This window comes from Vulpes vulpes, chromosome 8 (assembly GCF_048418805.1).
Source record: "Vulpes vulpes isolate BD-2025 chromosome 8, VulVul3, whole genome shotgun sequence".
NCBI classification, from domain to species: Eukaryota; Metazoa; Chordata; class Mammalia; order Carnivora; family Canidae; genus Vulpes; species Vulpes vulpes.
The window spans coordinates 105,796,730-105,823,245 of NC_132787.1; the positions used below are offsets into that span (position 1 = coordinate 105,796,730).

Genomic DNA, 26,516 nt, shown 5'->3' on the forward strand with positions numbered 1-26,516 from the left:
CAAAGACAAATTAGCTGAAGGAGGCCATCTGACCGAACTAAGTTGAAGGATTTTTTTTTTTAATTGGACACAGGACAGAAAAGAAGCCATCTAGAGGCAGACTCTTCCCCTAATGAAATATTTAGGCGTTTAGAAGTCCTGAATGTATTTAACACGTGAGCATAAAAGATGCTAACTTGATCCTAATTAGGGTAAATATCCAAAATGCATGATGTCTGCAGAAGGTAGAATTGAATACAGTGAACCATCCTTTATCCTTAGCGCTCCTGTGGCCCTGAAACTGGCAGTACAGAAAGCAAAGCCAGGTTCTTGCTGAGGAATCACATGGGGGCTCTTTTGTACAGGGCAATCTTACTTGCATGATATATGGGAAACTAATTGTGTGTGTGTGTGTGCATGTGTAGTTAGGCATGAGTTCAAGATGTATTTAAAATGTCAATCAGATAAAAGGGACTTGCTTTTTAAAAAATTATTTATTTGAGAGAGAGCGCAAGTGATGAGGAGGGGCAGAGGGAAAAGTAGACTCCCCACTGAGCAGGGACCCCCAATGCAGGACTCGATCCTAGGACCCTGAGATCATGACCTGAGCTAAAGGCAGGCGCGTAACAGACTGAGCCCCCCAGGTGCCCCTAAGGGACTCATATCTTAGTAGAAGTTTCTTTTCACAGAAAGGTTGAGAAGCTACTGACGTCTTGACTTTTGTGCTTGCCTCAGAAAGTAGGTACAGGAAAAGTATAAAATAATTAATTAGCTGCCTTTTATATCAGCAATAACCAGTTAGCAAATATAGTAGTTAAAGGATCCTAGTTTCACAAGCAGTTAAAACTCTGATATGTCTAGGAATACATGTAAAAAGAAATGCACAGGACCTCTGTAGAAGACGATAAAACTTTACTGTAGGATATGAAAGGACACTAACTGGAGAAATATCTTGTTATTCAGATGGTAAGATTCAGTATTATAAAGATAATAATTCCTTTCAGGTTAATCTGTAGGTGTCATGCAGTTCTAGGTGGGGTGTTGAGGGACATTAGATGAACTGAAAAGTTTCTCTAGAAGTTTGAGCGCGTGCAAGTAGCAATTTCAGTACAAAACACTACTGTTTGTCAAGTAGCAGTCACTTAAATATTACAAGACTAACAGGAATCGTAAAGCCAGGGCAGAGAAACAGCCCCATGGGATCTGAGAAATAAAGGTACAGAATAGAAATGGTGGGATTATAGATCCAGTGGGGAAAGCTCTTCTTGATTATTCAGTAAATGGTATTGAGACGGAAGAATGAAAGGTAAATCCTTGCCTTCTTTGTAGATAAGTAACTTGTAGATGGAAGTGAGAACAGATTTTTTTTTGGCAGGAAGGTGATGAGTTCTGATGTCGATTTTTATGGTGCTAAAGGGATAGCTTAATGCATCCACCAAACGAGATGTACATGACATAATTTTCCATTCGGATTAAGGATGTGTTTTAGAGCTAACCACGTAGTATCAGATGCTCAGCAAACATTTTGTTACTGCTTACTCCTGTGTGTTCATTCAGCTAGGATTTATGGAGCACATGCTGTACATTTTGTTAGGTGCGAAGTACTTTTGTAGGTGACAGTCCTGTCCAGCATAAGGGACAGACCATTTGGTCTAAAAGCTATAGGTGTGATTGTTAGATGCACCTCTTTATTTATTTATTTTTTATTTTTTCAGACAGGGAGGGGGGTACAGAGGCAGAGGGAGAGAAAGAATCTTAAGCAGGTTCCGCACACAGCAGGGAACTGGATGCAGGACTCAATCTCATGACCCTGAGGTCATGCATGACCTGAGCCAAAATCAAGAGTGGGACACTCAACGCAGTGAGCTAGCTAGGCTCCATTGGGAAAGCCTTGTTCAAGCTGAGAGTCAGTTGTAGATGTCTCTCTGTGCTCCGTGCTGAGTTCTAGAAGATCCCCGCTCTCATCACCCTCCTGTCACACGGCGCCCACTGACTGTGTTGTAAGTGGGGTAGATGTAAATTATTCAATTGCTCAACCTTAATGTTCCGTTGATCCTGTTTCATCCTGGGGGAGTGTCTCCCACACCTTGACCTATATTTGGTGGGAGGAATCCTTCTGTCCAGCTGCTACTAACCTAGGTCGAGTTACCAAGAGCGAGCAGGGCACTAGACGGCTTGATTTGTCCGGCCTCTGCCCTTCTGGATCCTTCTCCACTGTTCTGTCCGCTTGCAAGGCAGCGTGCTGTAACTATGTATTGGAAGTCTGCGGGTTCCCGAGGCTCTGAGCCCCCACGGGGTGTGCCCAGCCTGCCCCTCAGCCCCTCAGCCCCGTCCCCGCTGTCCTCCTCACCGTCTCTGGATTGTTCTCCCTGCTTGGGGCGCCCTTGCAGGCCAGCTGTCCGCACACACCCAGCGCCCCTTGGCCCACAGGCCCAGGGGATATGATGTGACTTGGACCCCAGGTTTTGCCCTCGTTTTAAAGCTCTTTCTCATCTCTGCACACATTCCTTCAGATGGCTCATCTGGCTCATAACACTTTTATATAGTTATTCACATACCTGTTTATCTCCCGTTTTAGTGAGAAAGCCTCTCTGGAGACCATACTTTACAGCTAATTATCGTGTCCCTTCAGTGCCTGATGCCTGGTAGCAGTTCCAGTATTTATTAAAGGAAGGTTTTGTTAGACATTTGCTGTGTCTCAGATACCGTTCCAAGTATTTTTCATGTTGCTACTTTATTTAATCTACACAATGGCATCATTATTTTGATATTTTATTTTTTTAAAAAAATTTTTATTGGAGTTCAGTTTGCCAACATATAGCATAATACCCAGTGCTCATCCTGTCAGGTGCCCCCCTGAGTGCCTGTCACCCAGTCACCCCATCCCCCAGTCACCCCATCCCTCTGCCCTACTTTGATATTTTAGATAATAATTTTGGGGGGGGGACTTAACTAGCTCCCCAGTCTCCCATAAGCGATTGCCGGTGGGGGCAGGATGTAGGCAGTTTTCAGACTCAGGTGACGAGCTGCCAGTTCACCACCCACACCTCCACCCAGAGCTCCAGGAGGCACCTCTGTCCTTCTAGGTGGTTGCTCTGGTCAAAAACCTTGGTGGCGTTGGATCTCAAGCCCTGCATCAAACCCCTTGTCAGGTCGCCAGCAGATCCTGTCATCTCTACCTTCAGATGACAGCTGGGCACCACGTCAGACCCCATGTGCTGTCACCCTGGTCTGAGCCTCCATCCTCTCCTGCCCACTTATCCCACTGTGGCTTCTTAGTCTTTTTCAGCCCAGAGCCAGAAAACGTCCATTTAAAACCAGGTTACTACGTGCCGAGAGCCGTTCAGTCCATGTGTCACTCGAGACCCAGGCCTCACTCGCCCCTGCAGAACCCACCTGGGTCAGACCGCTGCCCCGCCTGCCTCAGGCATCTGCCCTGTCCGCCCTCTGCACCTGCTCCAGGCCTGTCAGCGTCCTCCTGTCTCCCCACATACCAGTCACAGTTCTGCCTGAGGGCTGTTGAACTGCTTCTCTCCCTTCCTGAACCTTCTTACCTCCACAGGCTGCTCTCTACCTTGTTCTCGTTTGAAATGTCACCTTCAGGCGAGGCCAGTTATATATCACCATGTGCTGGCACTCCCTCTTCCCCTGCCCTGCTTTGTTCTTGGGCTCAGCCCTCGGCAGCATCTGGCATATGATGCATTTGCCTGTTTATTCCTTTATTATCTCTCTCCGTCCGGTACATTGTGAGGGCCGTGGCAGCGAGAACTTCATCTTGTGTATGGTTGTGTCTCTAGCATCTGGTTTATTTTGCTTGTTGAACACCTGTTTCTGAATGAGAGAGTAAGGTGGAAATCCATGCCCTTTTCCATCACGTCTCCCTGTGTGGTCTTTGGCATTCTGTGTGTGGGGCTCTCTGTTGGTAGGTGACTTGTACCCTGGTGGCAAACTGACCTTTGACCTGGCAGGTGTGTTGCTTTATCTCATTCGAATGCAGATGTCTTTAGAGATAGCGTCTCCTAGAGATGGACAGTTAAGAAAGTGACTATTCTTTTTAGCATTCATTTTCTAATAATGTTTAACTACCATTGAATTCTGTGTGATAGAACTAAATCCCATTCTCATTATTTGTAGAGACCAAAAAAAATGCATATAAAAGATTTTTAACTCCTGCATTTGTTTTTTTAAGTTTCAGGAAGTATAAAACTTTTAGTTCTTTACATCAGATAAGGCTTTTTAAAAAATATTACCTGCAACTCTTTCATCAGTTGCGGTATTTATTTTGAACAGATTCCATATTTTCCCACATTCCTCGCAGAGTGCCAGCAGGAGTAAATATGCGTCCTTACACTTGAATACAGAGATGTCTTCATGTAGAAGGTATGGTGGCTCTGTCCACAGCCCTGAGCTCACTCGCTGGAAGCCACCCACCCCCTCTCCCTCCTCCATCCCTCAGATTCCACCCTGGGGGAAAAGCCAGTCTTTCTGATTTGCATCAAGATCAAGATCACTTGATCTCAGACTTTCAGGACCCAGGAAGTGATTAGCTATTGGAGGCTCCACTAGATGCAAAGTCAGCAGGTAGTTAAAATATAGTTAAAAGCTACAAGTGAAATAATGTATGAGTCACCGAAACAAGTATTTATGAACAAAGTGCGCTGCTAAGAAGATGCACTGCTGGTAATCTGTTTGAGAACATTGGAGTTGTTTGCATTTAAAAGAAGATGCAGTGCCAGTAATGTGTTTGCATTCAGACATGTTTTCTCTGCATCCTGGTTCAGCTGTAGTGAGGTGAGGGTGGTTCTCCTTCCCCATCACTGTGTTTTGTTTCCTGGTCTCACACACACACACACACACACACACACACACACACACACGCCTGTGTTGGACTCATCTCTCCGTTTTCCCCTCTGGTTTACTTTTCTGAGCTCCCATTAATCTGTCCGTGCCTTACTGAACCTCTTACTTCAGTACTATCTTACTTTCATCTGCAACTTACTCCTTCAGGGTCTCTCTGTAGTAATTCTGCCTTCTAGCGTTTTACTCTCACATTTGCCACTCCCTGAACCCACCCCAAGACAAGTTGGACCAGAGGCAGTGGAACTACCACCTATTTAAAACCCAAGGGAATATTCAGGGCTAATGACCACTGGTAAAGAAAACAAAAAGATGTTGAGATGTTTTGCAAACCAGTTGGTTCTTTGAGCCATGTATATGCCAAGTATCAAAGGTGCAGAGATAACTAAGGCAGAGTTCTGGTGTTCAGTGGCCCATGACTTTTGTGGTGACAGGAAAGTAAACAAAAAATTAAAAAACAGTATGATGAATGCTTTCAAGCACAGATGAGAACGGGCAGGTGGGAGGGAGCCTGATTAACCTGTAGAAGGAGTAGGGGATCTTGATTGGACACTTAGAAGAGTCTGTTTATTTGGCATTTTGAAAATATTTATTTAGCACATATCTTGAGCCAGGCCCTGGGAATTCAGAGGTGAAAAAGACTGTTGGTTCCTTACCTCATGGGCTTTCTAGAAAGGAAAGACAGATTTAACAACAACCGCTGTAATTTGATTAACGAAGCACCCATGAACCTGAAAATATTTTGAAGGAGGCAAACAAAGGTTAAATGAAGGGCAGGTGTGGGCGTTGTGGCAGAGGGGCCACTAGAGGTGGCGCTGTCCTGTGGGCCCCTAGGACAAAGTAGCTTCTCGGCTGGGACTTGAAGAAGGGGCTCTCTTGGCAAAGCAGAAAGAGTGGTCTAAGTAGACGGAGCAACGTTTGGAAAGACTCTGGAGCCTTCACCTCTGCTCCCTGCCTTCCCTCCATCCCTGGCAGGGAGCATGGTTCTCGGATCCAGCACCACAGCCTCGCACACCCCATCCTCCCTGCCCAGCTCATTTCCATGAGCCGGCTGCAGCCTGCACACCTGGCAGCCACAGGAGCCCCCACACCTGACACGGGATGCCCCGACGCCGGGGCCTCAAGACGGGCGCGCACTCAGAAAGCACACAGCTGCGGGTTTGGGATCATCATATACGTGTGTGTGTCACTGAGTTGATGAACTTCGTTATTTGATCAGTTGTTTTTATTATGTTTTGAGAGAAAATAGGAATTCGAATTTAGAACCGAAGAGTATTTTGTAATTCTTGGGTGAGCTAAAGGATGAAGAGAATGAGGCAGGATGAGAAAAGTGATTCTTTGCCCCCAGGGAAGTGGGAGTCATTATTTTTACAAACCTCAGAGGCTTAGAAAACATCCTGCAAGCTAACCGGCAGCTGGGTGTTCCTGGCAGCCTGGGGGATAGGTTGTCTGAGGGATCATTTCCCGAGAGTGAGTGGTGGAAAGGTAGGAACTGACTTGTACGGGAACCCAAGGGGAATTCCTCTCCTCCGTTATGCACTTTGAGTTTGAGAGCAGTTGTCATATGATGGGTGTGTGTGTGTGTGTGTGTGTGTGTGTGTGTGTGTGTGATCTTGCCTGTCAGGTCAGTAGAATGAGCAGTTCTGGGGCCCAGGTCTGTGCGTCGCATTGCCTTGGATGGTGTTCTTCTTTCTTTAGGAGTTGAAGGATCCTCGCGTTCGGCCAGAGGTGGAGTCCACACCGAGCAGTCTCGAGCTCTGAGTGGTGGGGACAGGTGGAAGAGCACTGGGTCCCCGTGGTGGGGTCTGAGCTTCCTCCTGCCGCTCGCTGGCTGTGTGGCTGGCCTGTTCTGAGGGCCTCTCCTTGGCTGTGCAGTGGCGGTGGCCATGCGTACCCCGAGAAGATAGAGCTCACACTCTACCTGTAGGCAAAACACCATTTCCTGGTTTTAGGGAAATTCTCAAAATATAAATAAATACCTTGTGATTAATGGTTCTGTGATATGAATGTCTAAGCTAATGTGATAAAGGATAAAGGTATATCCTGGTGGCTTTCTTATGTGGATTGATTTATTTTTCCTTTCCAAGTTATCCATTCAATTACAGATTATAAAATATAAAAAGATATTACCATCTTAATTATGACATGATTTAGCACCCTCATTGAAGGGGGGCTTTATTGGGCACTTGGGTGGCTCAGTGGTTGAGCGTCTGCCTTTGGCTCAGGGCATGATCCCAGGGTCCTGGAATCGAATGCTGCATCAGGCTCCCCACAGGGAGCCTGCTTCTCCCTCTGCCTGTGTCTCTGCCCCTCTCTGTGTGTCTCTCATGAATAAATAAATAAAATCTTAAAAAAAAAAAATAAAGGGCTTTAGGTGTTGTCCCTAGGGCAGCTCTCATGGGCCCTTAGCCCCTGGTCTCAGACAAGCAGGACAGACATTGTCCTGTTTCTTCCTCGCCCATCCCTCCTGTTTTGTTCTGCATTTCTCACCCAACCTCCTTTAATTTTCTACCTATTCCCCTTTTCCCAACTCACTTTCCACCTGTAAGTCAGCTGAGGCAGAAGGCAGCATGGTATGTTGGAAAGTCAAAATCAGGAAACCAGGGCCATGCCTGATGCCCGGGTAACCCTGTGGCCTGGTGTTCGAATGCACAGAGTTGGGGCAGCAGTGCTGCTCACACAGGGTCTCTCGTGGTTTCTCTCTCTCTGCCTCCTTCCCATTCCTTCCCTTCCCCTCCTTTCTCCTGCTTTTTTCAAAGCAAGGGAGAAGGCCTAGATCTAGCTCCCATGCCTTCCCCAAACACTGCAGCCCCTGGATTATGTCTTTGAAATCCCTTGGAGGTCTTTTTTTATGTTAAAAAAATGTCAGGATTTTGCAGTTGTATAAGGAGAGTAAACTCTTTTTCATACACCACAAGTATTACTTTAAGTTTCTGCTTTTAAATACTTATTTTTTATTTTGTCACAGCCCAATGATGATAATTACCCAGAAGATCACTAGTTTGGCTTACGAGATTCATGATGGTAAGAATCTAGAAATTAAATTTTCGTCACTGAAAGAAATCCTATTCAAATGTACTTTTGCCTGAGATATGACCCTAACTTTCAGCTCTTGTATTAGGGGAGTTTAGAAAAGGGAATATTTAACTCTGCGTGTGTTTATTTTTCTGCAGTGTTTCATCTTGGTTTCACACTTGATTCAGTGATAAAAACAGAGTAAAAGAATGGGATCCTGTCATATGACCCACATTAGTGGCGATTTAAAATGTAAAGGAAATAGACATTTGATCTAAATCAAGTTGTATTAATCCCTGCTTCATCTTGTGTTACATTTTTATTAATATTTGAATGTTTTTCCCCGTGTCCCTTATCCCTGATTATATGATACATACAACACATACTCACAGTTATATATGTTTTTAGCATAAATATTTGTATATTCCTATTTTATATTTTCAGTGAATGGACACCTTGCCATAGGAAATGCTAATGGTGTGGGCTATGAGTCATGAGTTAGGCTCTGGTTTCTTCACAGACTGGAGGAGCATCCCCATCAGACCAGTCATTTGTAGTGGTCTAGGGAGCTTCTTGCACAGGGCTTTTAGCCTCACTGTATAGATCACCCATCCTGTACCATCTGTTAAGGAAGACCTACAAATAATTTTTAAGTATATCATTACTTCTTAGTTCAGTCCTCCTCTGGTCTTTAAATTAACGGGCTTAGGATCTAATAAGAAACCATATCCTCCTCTCTGAGGAGAGAAGGTAAAGAAATGGATGGAGATGGTATAGGAGTACCTTTTTCATTCCTTAGCATCGTAGAGAGGTAAGGAAATCATTCCTTGCTTTGTGTTGAGCTTCTAGCCCATAATACTGATATTAGTCACTTAAAAAATATCTAATAATAGAAACACTTTAACACCTTCTTTTGAAAGTCATAGTGTTTACTCTAAAATATGTTAGCAATTTAGCAATTTGAAATTTTTAGTAATAATTTCCTCTAGAGAAGAGTCAGATTTGTGCACCGATGTGTGTTATTTATCTTATACAGACCTAGACATGTTGGGTTACATGGCGGTCCTTTGACGTGATCGGACCTATGTGGCAGTGAGAAAGAAAGGAACCTGTTATTCCAAAATTGGGATTAGAGCTTGAATTTCCAATGAGAAAAGGGGAAGAAGTGTGAATGGGAGAAAATACCATTCTTTTCTTGGGAGAAACCATAATTGATTACAGTACCTGTTTGTATTTTTCAGGGATGTTTCGAAAGGATGAGGAACTGACTTCATCACAGAGAGGTTTAGCTGTAAGGTACGTGCCCGCTTATCGTGTCCTGCCATGGTCCATGCTGTCTCTGCCAGGATATACTTTACTCTCATGGTTAAGGCGGACTCGTACCACTAGAGGTACTGACTTCATGAAAACCAAACCTGCCTCCCTGCACATACCTCCCTGCCACCAAATCTTGCTAGGCTAGGCTATCTACCCCTCCTAGGGCTCCCGTGGCACTTTGGATAGATCATCCTACAGTATGTGCCTCTTATGTACCATGAGGATATCAGTACATTTTCTGTCTCTCCTATGATTTTCTGAGTTTCCTGAAGACAAGAAGATCATATAGTTTTCATGTCTGCCATATAGTAATGAGTGATAATCACTGCTTCCATTTATAGACCAATAACTTAATGGTAGGTACTGGGCTAAGATATGTTAATATTAGCACATAGATGCAATGTTTTGAACCAGTAAGATGTCCTCGATATTTGAGGAATTCATTCTGGGTGGGTTTCTACTTCATTTATTGTAGTATTCTGTTGACTAATCTGAGGAATAGCTTAATTTCTCAGGAGGGTCTGCCCCAACCTAATATAATTAAGAATCGAAAATGTATTTTTACCTAAAGAAAAAATTCCCAGGAAGCCCCTTGTTTTTTGTAAATCTAGAACTAAGAGATGCATGGCTGTCAGAGGAATAAGGTTCAGTTTGTAAGTGTAGAGAGACCTTACCCTGAGTGTTCACTTTTGGTAACGTGTCTTGGGAATCTTCTTACAATTTATCCAACTTTATAAGTTATTCTATTTTGATGCTCTCTACAGCCATTGTTTACAAACCAGTAAACGTATACTGGAATACACTTAGGTGATGAGAGATTCCTTTCATCTGGGTTCTCTGATCTTAGGAGACCTTTGCCCAACCACTGTAACCTCTCCCTAATAGACACTCAGCCCCCATTTCGGCCTTTCCCTCCCACACCCCCACCTGGCAAAACCCCAAACCCTATTAAATTCAACTCTCCGCCTGCCCAAACAGTGGAAGAAAGCAGAGTAGAAAAACATTCATTGTTGATTGGACTTGTTCTGAGCATGTTCCCACAAATTTGGGATTACGGCCGGAGTGTTGCTAGGAGTTCCACTGCATCTGTCCCCTCGCCCTCCCACCCGTGAGCTGGTGTGTTCTCCTTCCTCAGACTGCCAGCACTCCCTCCCCCGCACTCACTTAGGATGGTAGCAAAGTTTGACTCCTGGAGAAAATAAAGGCAGCTCCACTTCCTTCTGCTCCCACTAAATCTGCTACAAAATACTCCCCTTTCTGCCCCATACTGAGTATTAACTGTCCATAATCCAGTCCAAGGCCAGCTTCTCGCTTCTCACTGACCCCAGCGGCTTCTCTTTGAACTCTTTGAACTCGGGGATTTTCTCCTTCAGCTTCTCCCTGTCTTTCCCACTCCCTGGAAGGAGAAACATCTTGACCTCACTTGCCCTTCCAGCTCCCTCCCCATTACTCTGCAGCCTTTAGAGCCAGACTCTGTGAGAGTCTCCCCTTCCTGGTCCCCCATTCCCACCTCAGCCCCCTCACAGTCGGGTTTGTCCTCACCACAGGTCTGACAGCGTGTTTCAGGGTGACCCTTAATCTCTGTGGGTGTAACTGTCAGCCTCTCCACCCTGTCCCACCAAGGGGACCCCTCGGTCCCGGAAGTACCTTCCTCACCTGGGTTCTCTTCCTGCCTCTGGCTCTTTCCTTCTGTCTTCTTGCCAGAATCCTCCCCTCTGAGGTTCACCACTGAGTGTTCGTGGGCTCCACCCGTGGACGTCACCATCCTCTGGGGATCCCGTGCAGCCCGGTGACCTTAAGTAGTGTCCACGTATTTGAGGTCGGAACCGTCCTCCCAGGACACCTGTCTCCCGAGCTCCGGCCTCATAGCCAACTGCCGTTGCAGCGTCCCGGCGCGGATCTGAGCAGGCATCTCAGTAGAGCACATTTCAAGGGGGACCTCGTGACTCCTGTCTCCCCTTCCCTCTCCCCAGCCTACCACCCATCTAGTTCACGGCAGCACCATTTGTCACTGGTGTTTTTAGGGCGAAAACCTAGGCAAACTCACATGTTCTTACTGCAGATCCGCTTCACTGCAGATTCCTTCCCTGTCCTGGGAGGCCTGTGTCTCACCTGTCCGTGACATCTGACTGTCTCTGACCGGACCGGCCTCTCGCCACTCTCGCCAAGAGCTCCCCGGCCGGACCCTCGAGCTCTACTTGGTCTGCTGGGAGGCCTCGCCCGCAGGGCTCAGTCTTCTGTCTTCTTTCCCCCCAGACTGCTCTCCACTCAGCAGCCAGAGGGCTTGTAATGTGTGTGGGATTATATTACTCCCCTCCCGTGAGGGAGGCCCCTCCACTGCTCCCCAGGTAACTACCTGGGAGTCGACTGACACACTTAGGACCACCTGGCACGAGGCCCGACAGGAGCTGGCAGCTCGTAACTGCGCAGACTTCTCGTCAGAAACCCCCTTCCCTGCCGTCACTCTCTGGCCCTTGGCCCGGCTTTATTTCTCTTCATAACGTGTGTTAACTGTCTGATGTTAGATATTTCTTTTGCTTGTCCCTCCCTCTACCTTCCTCAGGTAAACTCTGTGAGGATAGAACTTCCCATTTATCAGTATATCCTTGTCACCTGGATAGCAGTTCCCTACTGAGGACGCCTGTGTCCCTCAGTGTCTGGAGACATTTTTGGTTGTCACAGTGGAGAGGAGAGGGGGTGGTGCTACTGACATTTAGTGGGTGGAGGCCAGGGTGCCCCTGGACATCCTGCAGCGCCCCCTCCAATGAAGAAGTATTATCCAGGAAAGTCCATAACGCTGAGATTAAGAAGCTCGAACCCAGAACAATGTGGAGTTGATCCCGAATAAACATGGAACGAAAGGATGGTTCTTTCACTTAATGTCATAAATGAAGTATTGCAGTCATGCTTTGTTCCCATTTTAATAGCGAACATCATAATTATCTACTTAGTACCAAAAATGACTTCTCATTTGATAGGACAGTTGAGCCAGAAATTACCTCAGCAAATTTCATGGTTCAGAGTTATCTCCTGTCCTTGCAATTGTGATACATAGTTTGACTTGGGAGGACTGGGCTGCGCCTTGATAACCTGGCATTGGTTGGGCCTTGAAGTAATCGGTGTTGAGATGGAGCACATCTGTCATGGGAGCACAGGAAGTTCTATTGTGGATTTGATTGTAGGGCGCTCACCCCAGTGTTTGAGGCAGAGCATTCTCTTTCAGTATTACAGAAAAAAAAAATGCAAGAGAAAATCTGCCAGCAACAATTTTCGCTCCTCAGTTTTGAGCCTTCAAGAGAAAATATGTAAGGCTCAAAATGCTTTTAAATGTAGAAGAATAATTCTGGAAAAAAATCCAAAAAAGGAGTTTTAGTGACATAGCTAGTATCAGATGGACAGGAAGCCCTGTTTTCTTTTGTATTGTTTTTTATAAAGATACATATGCAGGGATCTGTGAGCTTCTCTTGGCCACAGAAGAGTGTTTGTGCTTTTTAAGGAAACCGCTTCTCAGAGGAAGGAAGGATCGTAACATCTTCCAGAAGCCTGCTTCCCATCCTCAGGTGTAGTTCTTCTATTTATGATAGTTTAGAATTGTCAGTGGGAAGCAGACTTAGTAAAGTAGAAAATAAATAAGGGGCTCCTGGGTGGCTCAGTTAAGTGTCCAACTCTTGATTTCAGTTCAGGTCATGAGTTCAAGTCCCACAGTAGGCTCCAAGCTAAGCAGGAAGTCTGTTTGAAATTCTATTTCCCTCAGCCCTTCCCCCTATTTTCTCACACATGCTCTCTCTCTTTCTCTCTCTCTCTCAAAAAAAAAAAAAAAAAAAGAAAAAGAAAAAAGAAAAGAAAAACATAGGCTGATAATTCACCAGTATGATGTGTATATGGTCAACATGGGCTCCTGTGTTGCTAGGTATTTTTTTTACCTGATTCCTTCCATTAAGAACTAGAAAGCTCGGTAAGCTTTAGATGCCATGTGCCACCTGGATAGACTCAAAGCAGTTGAGTGAAAAACATTGCAAGACATCCTTCATTCCTTTTTCTCTTGCACCCACATCTAGTCTACAGGCAAACCACCAGGCTGTCTCACCAGACTATATGCGGGTGCTGCCTCCCCCACTGCTCCCAGCCACTGTTGCCTCCTCCTGGAGATCCCAGTGGTGCCTGCCTGGCCTTCTGACTTCCACCCTTGTCCCGTCCGCACTCAGAGGCTAGAGGGATTCTTTGGAAACATGGTCTTTAAAAAACCCTACTGTTGTTTTTCATTGCATTCAGAGTAAAGTCCCAAGTTCCTACCATGACTTATAAGGCAAGCCCTAGATAATATCACCTCCATTCTCTCTGATTTTCCTCCTGTCTCCCTGGTTCAGCAACACCAGCCTCGCTGCTGCTGGACTGCCTCCTTCAGGGATTTTGCACTGACCCCTCCGCCTGAAATCCTTATCTCAGATACTCACACAGCTCCCTGTCTCACTGCCTTCCGGTCTCTGCTCAGATGTTGCCTTATAAGAGGTCTTCTTTGAATTGTTAATGTAATAATAATAATAATAAAAACCCTTTATTTTCGTAGTACCTAACACTTCTGCAAATACTTTTTATATGTATATTTTAATTATCTGCTTTCTGCATCTGTTATGTGAGCTCTGCGAATGCAGAATATTCCTCTGTTTTGTTTACTGCAGTCTCTCTAGACCCTGGGGCATGTGGTCACATAGTTGGTGCACACATGGATTTGTTGAGTGAGTGAATGATGAGCTAGTGAGGGATGATTCTTTATGCCATATCTGGTCTGTCTTAGGTTTGTTTTATAATGAAGAAATTCAGTAGCAGCCCTTTGTACTTGCTCACAGAGATCTGTATGAAAGCTCTCATCCAGCAATACTGTTGAGCATTACTGCACCCTCATCTTTTAAATTCTTATCGTACGAATGCCAGTGAAAATGAAAGCTTGTTTTGTTGAGGAAATGGGAAGAGCAGCAAGATGGAAGGCCGTGATTGCTGCTGGATTTTCGGAGAGCTTGTGTCACATCTCACGAGCTGCGTTGTTTTACCCACAGGCGCATGCCGAGCCTCCTGGAGTACCTGAGCTACACTTGCAACTTCATGGGCATCCTGGCGGGCCCGCTCTGCTCCTACAGAGACTACATCATCTTCATTGAGGGCCGGGCGCAGCACAGGGCACAGCCAAGCCCAAGTGGGAAAGAGGAAATGCCATGTGAGAGAGCAGAGCCATCCCCGAACGTAAGCCCACGAGATTGATCTGAGCCTTGATGGCATGTGTTGATTGTGTTGTTTGCTTAAAGATACTAATGTCTTCAAGGTTTGAACTTACTGTGTCTTTGAAACTATTTTTAAGATAAATGACTCTTCACAGCGCACCTAGTAGTGATGCCTGGTAGCACGATTGTGCTCAAAGAACAAAACTAAGGTTACTTGAGAAGCGGTGCTGAGGGGCACCTGGGAGGCTCAGTCATTTAAGCATCTGCCTTCCCCTCAGGTCATGATCTCAGGGTCCTGGGGTTGAGCACTGTGTCAGGCTCCCTGCTCAGTAGGGTGTCTGCTTCTCTCTCTCCCTCTGCTACTCCCCCTGCTTGTGCTCTCTCGCTCTCTCAAATAAATGAGTAAAACCTTAAAAACAAATAAACAAAACAAGCGATGCTGAGCTCCTGAGTGAGAATGGTGCTTCACAGTTACCAAGTATTTTACAGGAAAGCTGTGTGTACAGAACTGACCCAGCCAAGTTTCCTAGGGTTTTTCCTTCCCTTTGCTGAAGTTCCAGCTAATTCAGGGTGTTCTCCTCTCCTGACTTCCCTCTCCTCTTCCTGGTTATCACTAGTTGAAATCTTGCTTCTCTTCAAAGGTCCACATCAGGGCACCTGGGTGGCTTAGTGGTTGAGCGTCTACCTTTGGCTCAGGTCCTAATTCTGGGATCTTGGGATGGAATCCCACATCTGTGGGGAGCCTGTTTCTCCCTCTGCCCGTGTCTCTGCCTCTCTCTGTGAGTCTCTCATGAATAAATAAGTAAAATATTAAAAATAAAGGTCTATATCAAATATCACCTTTTCCATAGAAGTATTCCTGATTTCCCACAATAAAAAAGTTAAAAATAGTTACCACTTTGGTAGCACTTCCCCCCCTGCCTGGCCCTGCTGGGGACACTTCACTTATTCTCTCCGAGCTCACAACACAAGGTAGGTAGTTCACTGCTTAACAGATGAGGAAACCAGGCCTACGTAATTTGATGGAGATGTCCCAGGTTGGCAGTAGGAAACTGGAATTCAGACCCCGACAGTCCTGAGTACAAAGTCTGTGCTGGATTGCCTCACAGCTCAATATAAGCTTTATTTCCCTTGAGCTGCTGGGATATAGATGCTCCTGTGTCAAGAAAGACTCTGAAGCTTTGTGTAGGCTGAGTTTCTGTTGGATTTGATCTGGTAAAATTTAAGAGTCCCATGAGAAACGGGCCGATCAAAAGGTCTGAGAGACAAGAAAGGGGGCTAGTGTGTTTTTTTCTGAATGTGGGGCTTGGAGCGAAGGATCACCTTCCTTCTCTAAGTTATTACAGAATGAAGCATGAGTGAGGAAAGGTGCACACATTCACAAAGGCTCCTATTTTATCTCTTTTCTGCCATGTGACTCATTGTGTTTTATACCAAAATGGTCCTTTTATCTTCATCCTTTCTATTACTGGCTAAATGTTAATTGATAAATGCCGTATCATACTGGGTTGAATTTCACACTTGAAATTGAGTACATTCACATCTCTCCCATTGACTATTTTGTGTCTCAGGCTGACCACTTAACCCTTTAGAGACCTTTAGAGGTCTCACTGCCACAGGAGAAAGAAAGGGTTATTATATATAGATAGCTCTGATATTCCAGAATAAGATTCTGGAATTCTGGAAAGAGGATCGAAAGCTAGGAATCAAGGTACTGAACATAATGTAAAATATTTGAAAAAATCTCAAGTGCTATAAACTTTGGAGTACTAGTAAATCAAACCCAACAAAGGATAATTCACATTTATATATTCTATCACCTGACCCTGAATTTTAATGGGTTTCACTCTTATAAAATGCCACTTTTCCTCTCTTGGGTGGTAGACATCATAAATCAGAGGTTGTTGGCAGTGGCAAATATTCTTAATCTGCTATCGTACTGTCTTACTATGTTTTGAGTTTAAATTCCACACGTACAAAGTTCACACAGAAGTGGTAGTTATTTACAAATCTCTCCAAGGCATTTGGAAGCTCTGTGTGCATCCGTCAGGTATGTAGGCTCTTATGATCCAAAGTAGGGCAGTCAGATAGCCAGTGGCCTTTTTGTTGGAATTCTCAGTTATCTTGGTCTAAATCAGATAACGGGTTTAGGTGCTGAAACGAGGTAGAAGTTTCTTTTTCCCCTCACACGACATCCAAAGCATCAGTGGTCAGTCAGTAATGTGGTGGCTCCATGGGTCGAGGATCCAGGCTCTCCCCTGTTTCTGCCATCCTGGGGGTGGAAATGCAAGCACACGGTGTAAGCTGGCTCGACTCAGCGCTGTGCACGTTACTTGAGCTAACATCCATGGACCGCATGGCTACACTCGGCTGTGGAGGGGACCGTGGTTGTGTGGTCAAATAAAAATTTAGCTAGACGTGCTCAAATAAAAATTCCATCATTGTGCAAGAAGGGGAGGGTGGCTCCGGGGGAGCACTTGTCAGTCTCTGTTGTGATGTCTGTAGGACTTTTCTCTGGAGCTGGGTCCCTTCTTAGTGAAGGATCCTTCGGTCTCCTACAATCTTACGAGGTGGATACAAACTTGACTGCTGGTTTCTGGAGCTGGCCTGGGCACAGGGGCTGAGGATTTCACCTCTTAGGATATGGACTTCCTCCAGAGTTTCCGCGTTCTCCTTCTAGCACTTACCCAGTCCCCCACTCTGGACCCATGTCCCTAAGCCTGGGTCTTCGGCTTCTCTGAGAGTTAAGCTCTGGCCTCCTGCCTGTATGGTGGCTGGGTGGCACTCAACCAAGCAGAGAGGCCGTGGGAACCAGGGGTCATGCCCCATCTCCCTCCTTCCGAGGTACCTGACCCCACATTGCCTGAGCCTTTGTGGGGACTCTTATGGCAGGTGTGTGTGCCACCTGGTCGTTGAGATCAGCTAGAGGCTACTTTAATTTTTGTTTTTAAACTGAGACCTGGAAACTTGGGTCTAGTCTAATGGCTGCAGTATTGCTTATTGTGACACTAAGATGATCCACCCAATTTTTATGTTAATGTGTGAGGCCATTTGTTTCATCTCACTGCATTTACAATTCCAATTTTTTCTCTTGTTTTAAATCTCTTCTCAAATGCACAGCTTAGATATTTGGGGAACGGGTAAAGAAAAGGTAGCCTTACCATACTGGAGAAAGCTTTAAAAAACATTGAGGAAAGTGAGAATGGGGGCTGGCTGCAGCAGAGAGTCCTCAAGCACACAATACCTCCAGTGAGCCGCCTGAGAGCAAACACAGCTTTTTCAGAAATGCAGTGACTCTGGTATGTGCTTTGACTCTTGCCTCTGAGCCCTTTCTTCGGGCACTGTTACAGAAAGTGTGAAAATAGGAATACTCTTTGGCAGATTAATTTGAATACTGTTTGATTACAATGCAGGGTACTCAAAATCCAGGTATTTTGTTATGTTCCATTACCTGGATGTAGCTTTTCCTTTCTTCCACTTGTTTCTTTCCTTTGGCAGGTTTTATAATCTCCCCTATATTGAGTCAGATTCAAATATTCTGGCCTATTAAAAATACAAAAACACTATGAATTGGTTTTTTTTTTAAAGATTTTATTTATTTATTTGAGAGAGAGTGAGATTACAGAGGGAGAGGGAGAAGCAGACTTGCCACTGGGTAGAGGAGCCTGACTTGGGGCTCCATCTCAGGAACCCAAGATCATGACCTGAGCCAAAGGCAGACACCTAACCAGCTGAGCCACCCAGGTGTCCCCATGAGTTGGATTCTTCTAAGGTGATTTAACATTACCAGGATATAATAAAGAATGGCCTTTTTTCCCCCCATCAGAATCTTCTTTGCAAATCTTTTTGTCTTCTTGGGTGTGTAACTCTTTTGGTTTATCATTTGTGAACAAAATTTCATGACAGAGCTTTCAGATTTTTTTTTCATTTTTTTAACCCTTTATTTTTTATTACTTTTTAATAATAAATTTATTTTTTATTGGTGTTCAATTTACCAACATACAGAATAACACCCAGTGCTCATCCCATCAAGTGCCCCCCTCAGTGCCCGTCACCCATTCACCCCCACCCTCGAGCTTTCAGATTTAAATAGATACATTAAATTGTTTATTGTAAAAATAATGTCTGTGAAATACACATAGCATTTGAAAAATATAGGGAAAGCACAATGGAAAAATAAGCCATGTGTGTTTTGTGTGCGTATAATATAAAACCCACTACCAAAAGTTATATTACCAAATATACTGAATATTTTTGTGTATTCACACCTATATGCCTGTGTTTGCTTTCAGATTTTTTTCTTTTTTAAGATTTTATTTATTTATTCATGAGAGACACAGAGAGAGAGGCAGAGACACAGGCAGAGGGAGAAGCAGGCTCCCTGTGGGGAGCCCAATGTGGGACTCCATCCCAGGACCCCAGGATCATGACCTGAGGTGAAGGCAGACACTCAACCACTGAGCCACCCAGGCATCCCTCAGATATTTTTTTTAGCTGAAAACACAAATTCAGGTTTCTAGTGTGACTTGAGTCCTAATCCAGAGGGAGTAGTCAGAGAGAAAAGGCTGGAAATGTTCCTGCTGTGAGACCCTGAGGGTTTGAAATGCTGAGCTCCACACAGTTTATGATTTTTGACTAAGGGAGAGTAAGAAAGTTCATATTGCATTCAGGAAGATTAACCTGGCAGTAGTTTGTCAAATGAATTAGAAGAGGTATGGATTAAGCTTTTGAAATCCTGTCTTGTCCTTTCAGATCGCAGTTATTCAGAAACTCTTAATCTGTGGACTTTCCTTATTATTTCACTTGACCATCTCTAAAACATTATCTGTGGAGTATAACATTGATGAGCGTTTTCAAGCTACAGCCTCGTGGCCGACAAAAGTTGTCTATCTCTATGTCTCTCTTTTGGCCGCCAGACCCAAATACTATTTTGCATGGACGTTAGGTAAGTCACGTCTGAGTAAACCTGACTGTTGCTGTGTTGAGATGTACCCTGCCCTGTAGCTAGCTGGGAGAGTGCCCTCTTGAGGATATGTAGTTAAAGACCAATTGGAAAAGACTAGAGTCCTGTATTAGAAGAAACAAACTTGACAACTCCTATCCTAAATACAAGGAAATAGCCTAAAACCGGTTAGGATATCCTAGAAACTGGATCAAGGCTCATTTTGTTACAATATCAGATAAAAATAAGCATGAATAAATCTACTTTTACTGTTTCAGAATAAAAAAATCCTAGTATATAGTAACATATGTTTTGGGAGAATGTGGTAGATTGTTACATGGATTCTTAATACTGTCTTTTCACTTTGTTTACTGCAGCTGATGCAATTAATAATGCTGCAGGCTTTGGTTTCAGAGGATATGATGAAAATGGAACAGCTCGTTGGGACTTGATTTCCAATTTGAGAATTCAACAAATAGAGGTGAGTAGATCATTTACCAGTTAGTTACCATGTGATACTTTACATACCATGCTTTGCTTTTATGAGTTATGATGTGATGTTCCAAGAGTGGTATTGAAGTCTATTTGTTAATAATACCCATCTAATTAGGGGATCTAATAAGTAAGATTGGTGTGATCTGGGCCCTTGTGGAGCTTTAATCTAATGAGGGCTACAGGGACACAGAAGGATAGGTTGTGGTCAGAAAGGTGTAGGGTGTGTGCGTGCTACAAGAGAGGCTCCAACTCAGGTGAGATAGGTCAGGGAGGGGTCCTGAAGGAAATAATGCCTTAAGCTGAGTCCTAAAAGATAAGGAAGATGTTGCCTGGCACTCCCAAGTAGAAGGAGGGGTGCCCTTGGGGTGAGAAGTGGTGTGTGGCTCACAACGCAGAGAGTGGTGACAGATGAGCCTGTAGAAGTCAGAGGCAGGCCCAGACAGTTTCAGAGGCCATATAGAGGGTTTGGAGCTCTTACAAGAGCGATGGAGTGTTGCTGGGTGGGTTTTACGCAGGCAAGTGAGGTGATCACAGCTGTGGTTTGGGAGGATCTGGCTACATCAGGTAGAATGAGTTGCTCTCGTGGGACAGAGTGGTCTGTTCGGATTGTTGTGTTGATCCAAGGTGATGGTGCCCTAAACCAGGGTAGGGCCAGTGGGGCTGGAAAGACCTAAACACCTGTGTGGGCTGTTCCAGAGACTCAGCAGTGCTCGGTGTTACATCGACATCAGCAAGAGAGAATGAGTCATGAATCGGGACCAGTGTCATGGTGATGCCTTTCACTGGGAGAAGGAACAATGAACAAGCCTAAGTTTGGAGGGAAAGCCACTGTGTGTTCAGATTTCAGACTTAACTAAGTTGCCCAGCAGGCACATAAATGACCAGGCACTAGCCTCAACTGCTGAGCTCGAGATCCTAATTGGGGAACTGTCAGCGTGTAGTATTTCAAGTTTTGGGAGAAACCAGAGAGTAGTCATGAAAGAGCACTGAGAGACCCAGAAGGGATGAGACACCCCCCAAACCTCCCACACCCCTCTGCACCCCCCTGCTCCACAGGATCACCTGTGCTTACAGACTGGGAGAGGAAGAGGCAGGTGAGGAGGAGGAGCCAGAGAGAGAAGAAGAAAACCAAAAAGGGACATCAGTTTGCCAACTTGGGAGAATTAATCCAAGGGTAGAAATCACTAAAACTTAAGGTGAAGGGTTGACAGACAGGTTTATAATGAATGGGTCAGGATGGACCCACCAATGCATCTTAGCATCACTGAGGGTTCGTCCCTAAAAGTGGGACAGTCGGTCGCTAAGCGCCTGTGGGTGTGATGCCAGGTGGGGTACAGCCCCGTCTCTCAAGTATTTGCCGAGATGCTTAAACCCGAGTAGGTCTCTTGATCTTGCTAAATTTAGAGGGAGTATAGAGTTTAGGGAAATAAGTTAAACACACCAGATCCAGAAGTGGGAAATTCTACAAATGACCCAATTTTTCTCAACAAATAAAGGACATGGGAAAAGCCGGGGTCAGAGAGGAGCTCTTCGAGATTAAAAGGGATTTTAGCCAAACGCACTGTGTGTGCACCGTGTTTGGGCCTTGATTGAACAGACAACTGGGAAAACATGTTTTTAAACAATCAGGGATATTTGAACACAAAATGAGTATTAGATGATGTTAAAGAGTAATAATTCGTTTTGTTAGGTCTGATCTTGGTTTTTTAAAAGTCCAATAAATTTTGAACTATTTACAGGTGAAATAAGACATCTGGCATTTGCTCTGAAATTCTCATAATAATGTCAGTAATAAATGGGGAAGGGGAAGAAAAAACGGCTAATTTTGGAAATTGATGAATGTATAAATATGTGGCAGTGTTTCTAATTCTTGTGTTCATTATTGGACCTACAGAGACTTTGAGACATGTGTTTCCTAATCAACCCCCCATGAACCGTTATATCACATGTTCCGTATATCCGTGTGTGTACTCTATGTATACATGTGTTTTATATGTGAGAAGAGTAAGACTTTTTTGTTCCTAAGAACTGGTTTTTATCCTCTTGGGAGCAGTATCACTCTTGCTGAGAATGCACAGGATAAGAGAAAGTAAAGAACAAAGGAGTTAGTTTTTCTAAAGGAAATCAGCGTTAAATGCTGCTGAAGATGTGCAGGAAGAGGAGGACTCCCGAGTGCCATCAGCTCTAACAACACGGGAGTTTATCGATGATTTCAGTAACAGTTTCCAGGGAGGGGTAGACATTAAAGCCAGGTTATATAATCCGAAGGCATTTATTACCTGTACAAGGAAGGAGGGTAGAGATAAGGTCATAGCTGAGGAGAACAAGTAGTTGAAGGAGGGATTTTTGTTTTGTTTAATTTTGTTTTAAAATAGAGAGATTAAAAAAAAATAAAATGGAGAGATTGACACATGTTTACCAGTTAGAGTATCTGAAGACTGTGTGAAAATATGGTAGAGGGGGAGAGAGGCTGATGGACACATGATGTCCCTAGGAAGGTGGAGGGAGGGGATATAAGAAGACAGGTGCAGGGATTGTCCAAGTGAAAGAGGAACCAGGGACGGAGAAAGGGATGTGTGGAGGCAGCTGACTTTGTAATTTTGGTATGAGATGTTGGAGTCTGATGGTTTATGTCATCTCGATAAAGTTGGAGGCAAAGTTACCTGTTGTGAGGGTGGGAGGGCAAGTGGGAAAAAGTGATAGGACCAGAGATAAGAAAGGGGGGAACTTGTGAAGTATTCATTGGGATCTCATGGGATTGCTGATTTTTACCTGCTTTTGACTTACCAAAAAAAAAAAAAAAAGACAATTTAAAATGGTTCAATCCAATAGCTGTTTTTAGGAAGAGGAGGATGAACTGTGTAGGAAAACAAGGATTACCTGCAAGGTTGAGGCTCAACTGATAGCAAGAAGTATGGGTTTAGGACCAAAGTCTCCAGTGTTGTATGATATTCTGCACGTGAATTCAGAGGTTATGAGTAGGGAAGGTAGAAAGTGTGGTTGATCTGGGGTTAGGATTTTGATAGGTAGGTGAGTTAAAAGGAAAAAGAAACAAACACATCAAGAATTTTGATGGGAATAGTAAATAGTGGATCATGGAATCTACACAGTAGGAAGGAAGTGAAGACGCAGGAGGGGATAGTTATTGAGGGAAGAAGGAGAGATAGGGGACCAGAGGAACCTTTGACATCTAGAGGAAGCTTTTATGGGGGAGGCTTGTGTGATGAGCCTAGAAGGGTGGGAAGATGGTGGTAGTTCCAAGTGGGGCCAAGGTTCCAGGTGGTCATAGATGGTGGCCGAAGAGGCATAGAGGTGGGGAGTTGAGAGCCTGTGGCTTGATGGGATGGGTCCAGTCCCCAGTGAAAGAGTCATTAAAGGGGCCCTGAAAGGTCATTTACATATTGGGAATGTCTTCAGGATAATTCCATGACGACCCTGATAACATATAAGGAGAAAATGGTGATAATCCATTTATCTTATAGATGGCTTTTACAATACCCAAATCCCAGTTCCACAATGATGTTACTGTATTAGAAAAGCAATATTAAGAAAAGAGACCAGTACATGACCATCAATGCCAAGTAACACATTTTTAGCACAATAAAACATTATTACTTATATTTCAAGCTTCGTTATTTTGTTGGCCAAAGAAAAAAAAGTTCTTTTGTTTTTCAGATGTCAACAAGTTTCAAGATGTTTCTTGATAATTGGAATATTCAGACGGCTCTTTGGCTCAAAAGGTACGTGCCTTCAGGAGCTGTGCCACGGTATCTAATAATACTTGAGCTTCACTGAGTTAGATTCTTGATTATATTAACACTGTGTTGAGTGACATTGTGACCTCGATGTCAGCCAGGAAACACTGTTAACATCCTCCCGCAGCAAGAGTCTGTCAAACACAAGAACTTTCCGGCCCAGGTGGTAGATACAGTTACCGCCGGCCTCTCAGCCGCCCTCCCGAGCATCTTTCCGAGGCCTGAGATCATCAGTGTCCTCCTCTCGTTCACTGGAGATGTGGTTAAATAAAAACAAAGTAGCCACACAACCACTATGCAGATGCCCTAGAGTTTCCAGAACAGTTCCAGTTTTAAAATATTTCCATTTGACATATGTTTCTGTCAAATGTCCTGTTAGGCACAGGACACAAAGATGAGTCCGGCAGACAAAAAGGCCCAGCCTCCTCAGCCAGAGAGTTCAGGAGCTTGTCAGATGCACAGCAGCATCCTCTACAGGGGCCTTTCCCTGTAGTGAGGAGCAGCAGGGAGAGTGAGCAGCAGGGGCAGGTGGGCACGGGGAGGGGCTTGCTGGTGCTGGGATCAGGGGCTAGGAGTTGGCCAAGGACGAGGAGGGAGGTCTGTACAGGCAGCCCAAGCCCAGCAACATTAGGAAATTGCATAGAAACTCCCAGCGACTCTGTCTCCATTTTCCCAATGAGACATGGGTCTCTACCTCGAGTTTATTTTATGAGATATTTACCCTGTGATGGTACAGCACTAAGCATGTTCTGTGGAAAGCAGCCTTTTCTGGGGAATGTCTTTTATTTTGTGACAAGTTGAGGATCTTTTTTTTTTTTTTTTTTAAGATTTTATTTATTCATGAGAGACACACAGAGAGAGAAAGAGAGAGAGACAGAGACACAGGCAGAGGGAGAAGCAAGCTCCATGGAAGGAGCCCAATGTGGGACTCGATCCCAGGTTTCCAGGATCACGCCCTGGGCTGAAGGCGGCACTAAACCGCTGAGCCACCAGGGCTGCCCTAAGTTGAGGATCTTTATCCCTTGAAATACCCATCACACGATACTTTGCAGTCTCCCGAGTGGCTGCAGATTCTCTGAGCAGATCTGTTGTGTGCTTTTTGTTATTGTTATATTTTAAATTTGACACCTTTGGGGGCACCTGGTTGGCTCAGTCGGTGGAGCATGTGATGCTTGATCTCAAGGTTGTGAGTTCCAGCCCCACGCTGGCCATAGAGAAATAAATAAATTTGATATCTTTGGGAAAATCTTATTTTCATCTGAGTACTCTGTTACCAAGGGAAATTTTAGACTGAGCGCCTCCAGACTTGCCAGAAAGAAATATTACTAGGTCAGTTGAAAGTTCTTAATTAAATAAAAATCATTAAAGAAAATAATAAAATAACATAAAATATATTTAATATTAAAGGTTTTTTGGTGAATCGTGTAGATTTCTAACCACTTGGCAATGATTATTTTAGCTATTACATATACCACAAAGAGATGAAAGTCAAGTTTATTTTCCTAAAGAAATAGGAATATTTTGCAGCTGTCACCTCCCTGATGTCACAGGTCAAGTTATTGCTGCCATTAGGCGGCAGCTATTTTCCTAATTACTCTGTGTCCTGTCAGATAAGAAAAGAATGATCACTGTGGACTATCTAAACTCTGATCACTCACTCCTCTTGGCTCCCTGTGGTTTTCTGGTTTCTAGGGTGTGTTATGAACGAGCGTCCTTGAGTCCAACCATCCAGACGTTCATTCTGTCTGCCATTTGGCACGGGGTGTACCCAGGATATTATCTGACGTTTCTAACAGGAGTGGTGATGACGCTGGCAGCGCGAGCCGTAAGTATCCCGAATTCCATTTCATACTTCAGTGCAGTCCCCTTGAGCTGGCTGGCGTAAGAGGCTGAGACACCCTCCCTAGGCAGACCCTGTTTCTGGGCCCCAGTCGGTGCTCCACTCTGGCCACGAGTGAGGCGTGCACCTGGTGTGTTTGTTGAGTGCTCCCGGGGGCTCCACCCTTGGTTCATCTGAGGGGAAGAGTTGGCACGTGGGAGGTACCCACAGAGCGTTCATTGTCTTTACAGAATTTTCTGAATGAGAGCTGAAAACAGAGTTAAATAAAGATGATCAGAAGGGTGGGTTTACTTTAGAAACGTTTCCTGAAAGTGGTCACCTTTGAGAGTCATCTTTTAGATGAAGAGTGGGGTGGAATTGGGTGTAGAAAACTGGGTGGGCCATCCCTGGGGTGGTGGGCACCACATTGGAAGCAGGACACAGTCCTTGGTTGGAACCCAGGGTGATATTTTGGGAAACAGTTGAGAAATGAGGTTGCTGACATGGGTGGGCAAAGAAGGACATTTAGTTTAAGTCCTTGAAAGTCCATCAGAAGAAAGTGACGTGACAGAGATGGTGCCTGAACCGGCTGCGTGCAGCGCTTACAGGCGAGAAGCCTTCATTTAACAAACTAGCAGATATTTATTCAGTTGTCAGGTACCTTGGGGGGGTGTATGAGGGAAAACTCCGAGAAGCGCTAACTCTAAGGGCTGTACCTTCTGCTCGTTTGTGGCCTGACTGGGGCATAAGGTATATGTACACGTGAGTACGCAAACACCACGGGGCGTATGTGATACATCCTGTGGGTTCTGTAGTAAGTAACGGAGTTGTTCAGAGGTGAAGGAAATCCTTTTGGTTGGGTTGATCCAAGATGGCCTCATTAGGAAAGTTTGGATTTGGGCTTTGAAAAGATAAATGTTGTTTCAAAAGTGAGGGAAGCATGATGGGGGAGGAACATGACGTTCTAGGCACATAAATGACATTAACAGAACCACGTTTGAAAGTACCTGGTGTATTAAATGACAAGTAAATCTGGCTGAAGCAAAGACGTCGTGAATTCCTAAATCGTGGATAATTCTGGAAAGGCAAAGGGAGTGCAGGGGAGCAGGGGGAGGGCAATC

The 26,516-nt window shown here is 44.6% G+C and overlaps 1 protein-coding gene across 5 annotated transcripts in view; it reads left to right on the forward strand.

Annotated features, from left to right (window-relative positions):
• MBOAT2 (membrane bound glycerophospholipid O-acyltransferase 2) overlaps positions 1–26,516 on the forward strand; it is a 122,906-nt gene that overhangs the window by 87,490 nt on the left and 8,900 nt on the right. For all 5 annotated transcript variants that reach the window (XM_072767745.1, XM_072767741.1, XM_072767743.1 and 2 more), the window contains 7 exons: positions 7,805–7,860; positions 9,093–9,147; positions 14,223–14,406; positions 19,137–19,329; positions 19,704–19,807; positions 23,497–23,561; positions 25,269–25,401. In XM_072767745.1, coding sequence (XP_072623846.1) covers positions 7,809–7,860; positions 9,093–9,147; positions 14,223–14,406; positions 19,137–19,329; positions 19,704–19,807; positions 23,497–23,561; positions 25,269–25,401 — 786 coding nt within the window. In that variant the 5' untranslated portion in view covers positions 7,805–7,808. The remainder of the gene's footprint in view (positions 1–7,804; positions 7,861–9,092; positions 9,148–14,222; positions 14,407–19,136; positions 19,330–19,703; positions 19,808–23,496; positions 23,562–25,268; positions 25,402–26,516) is intronic.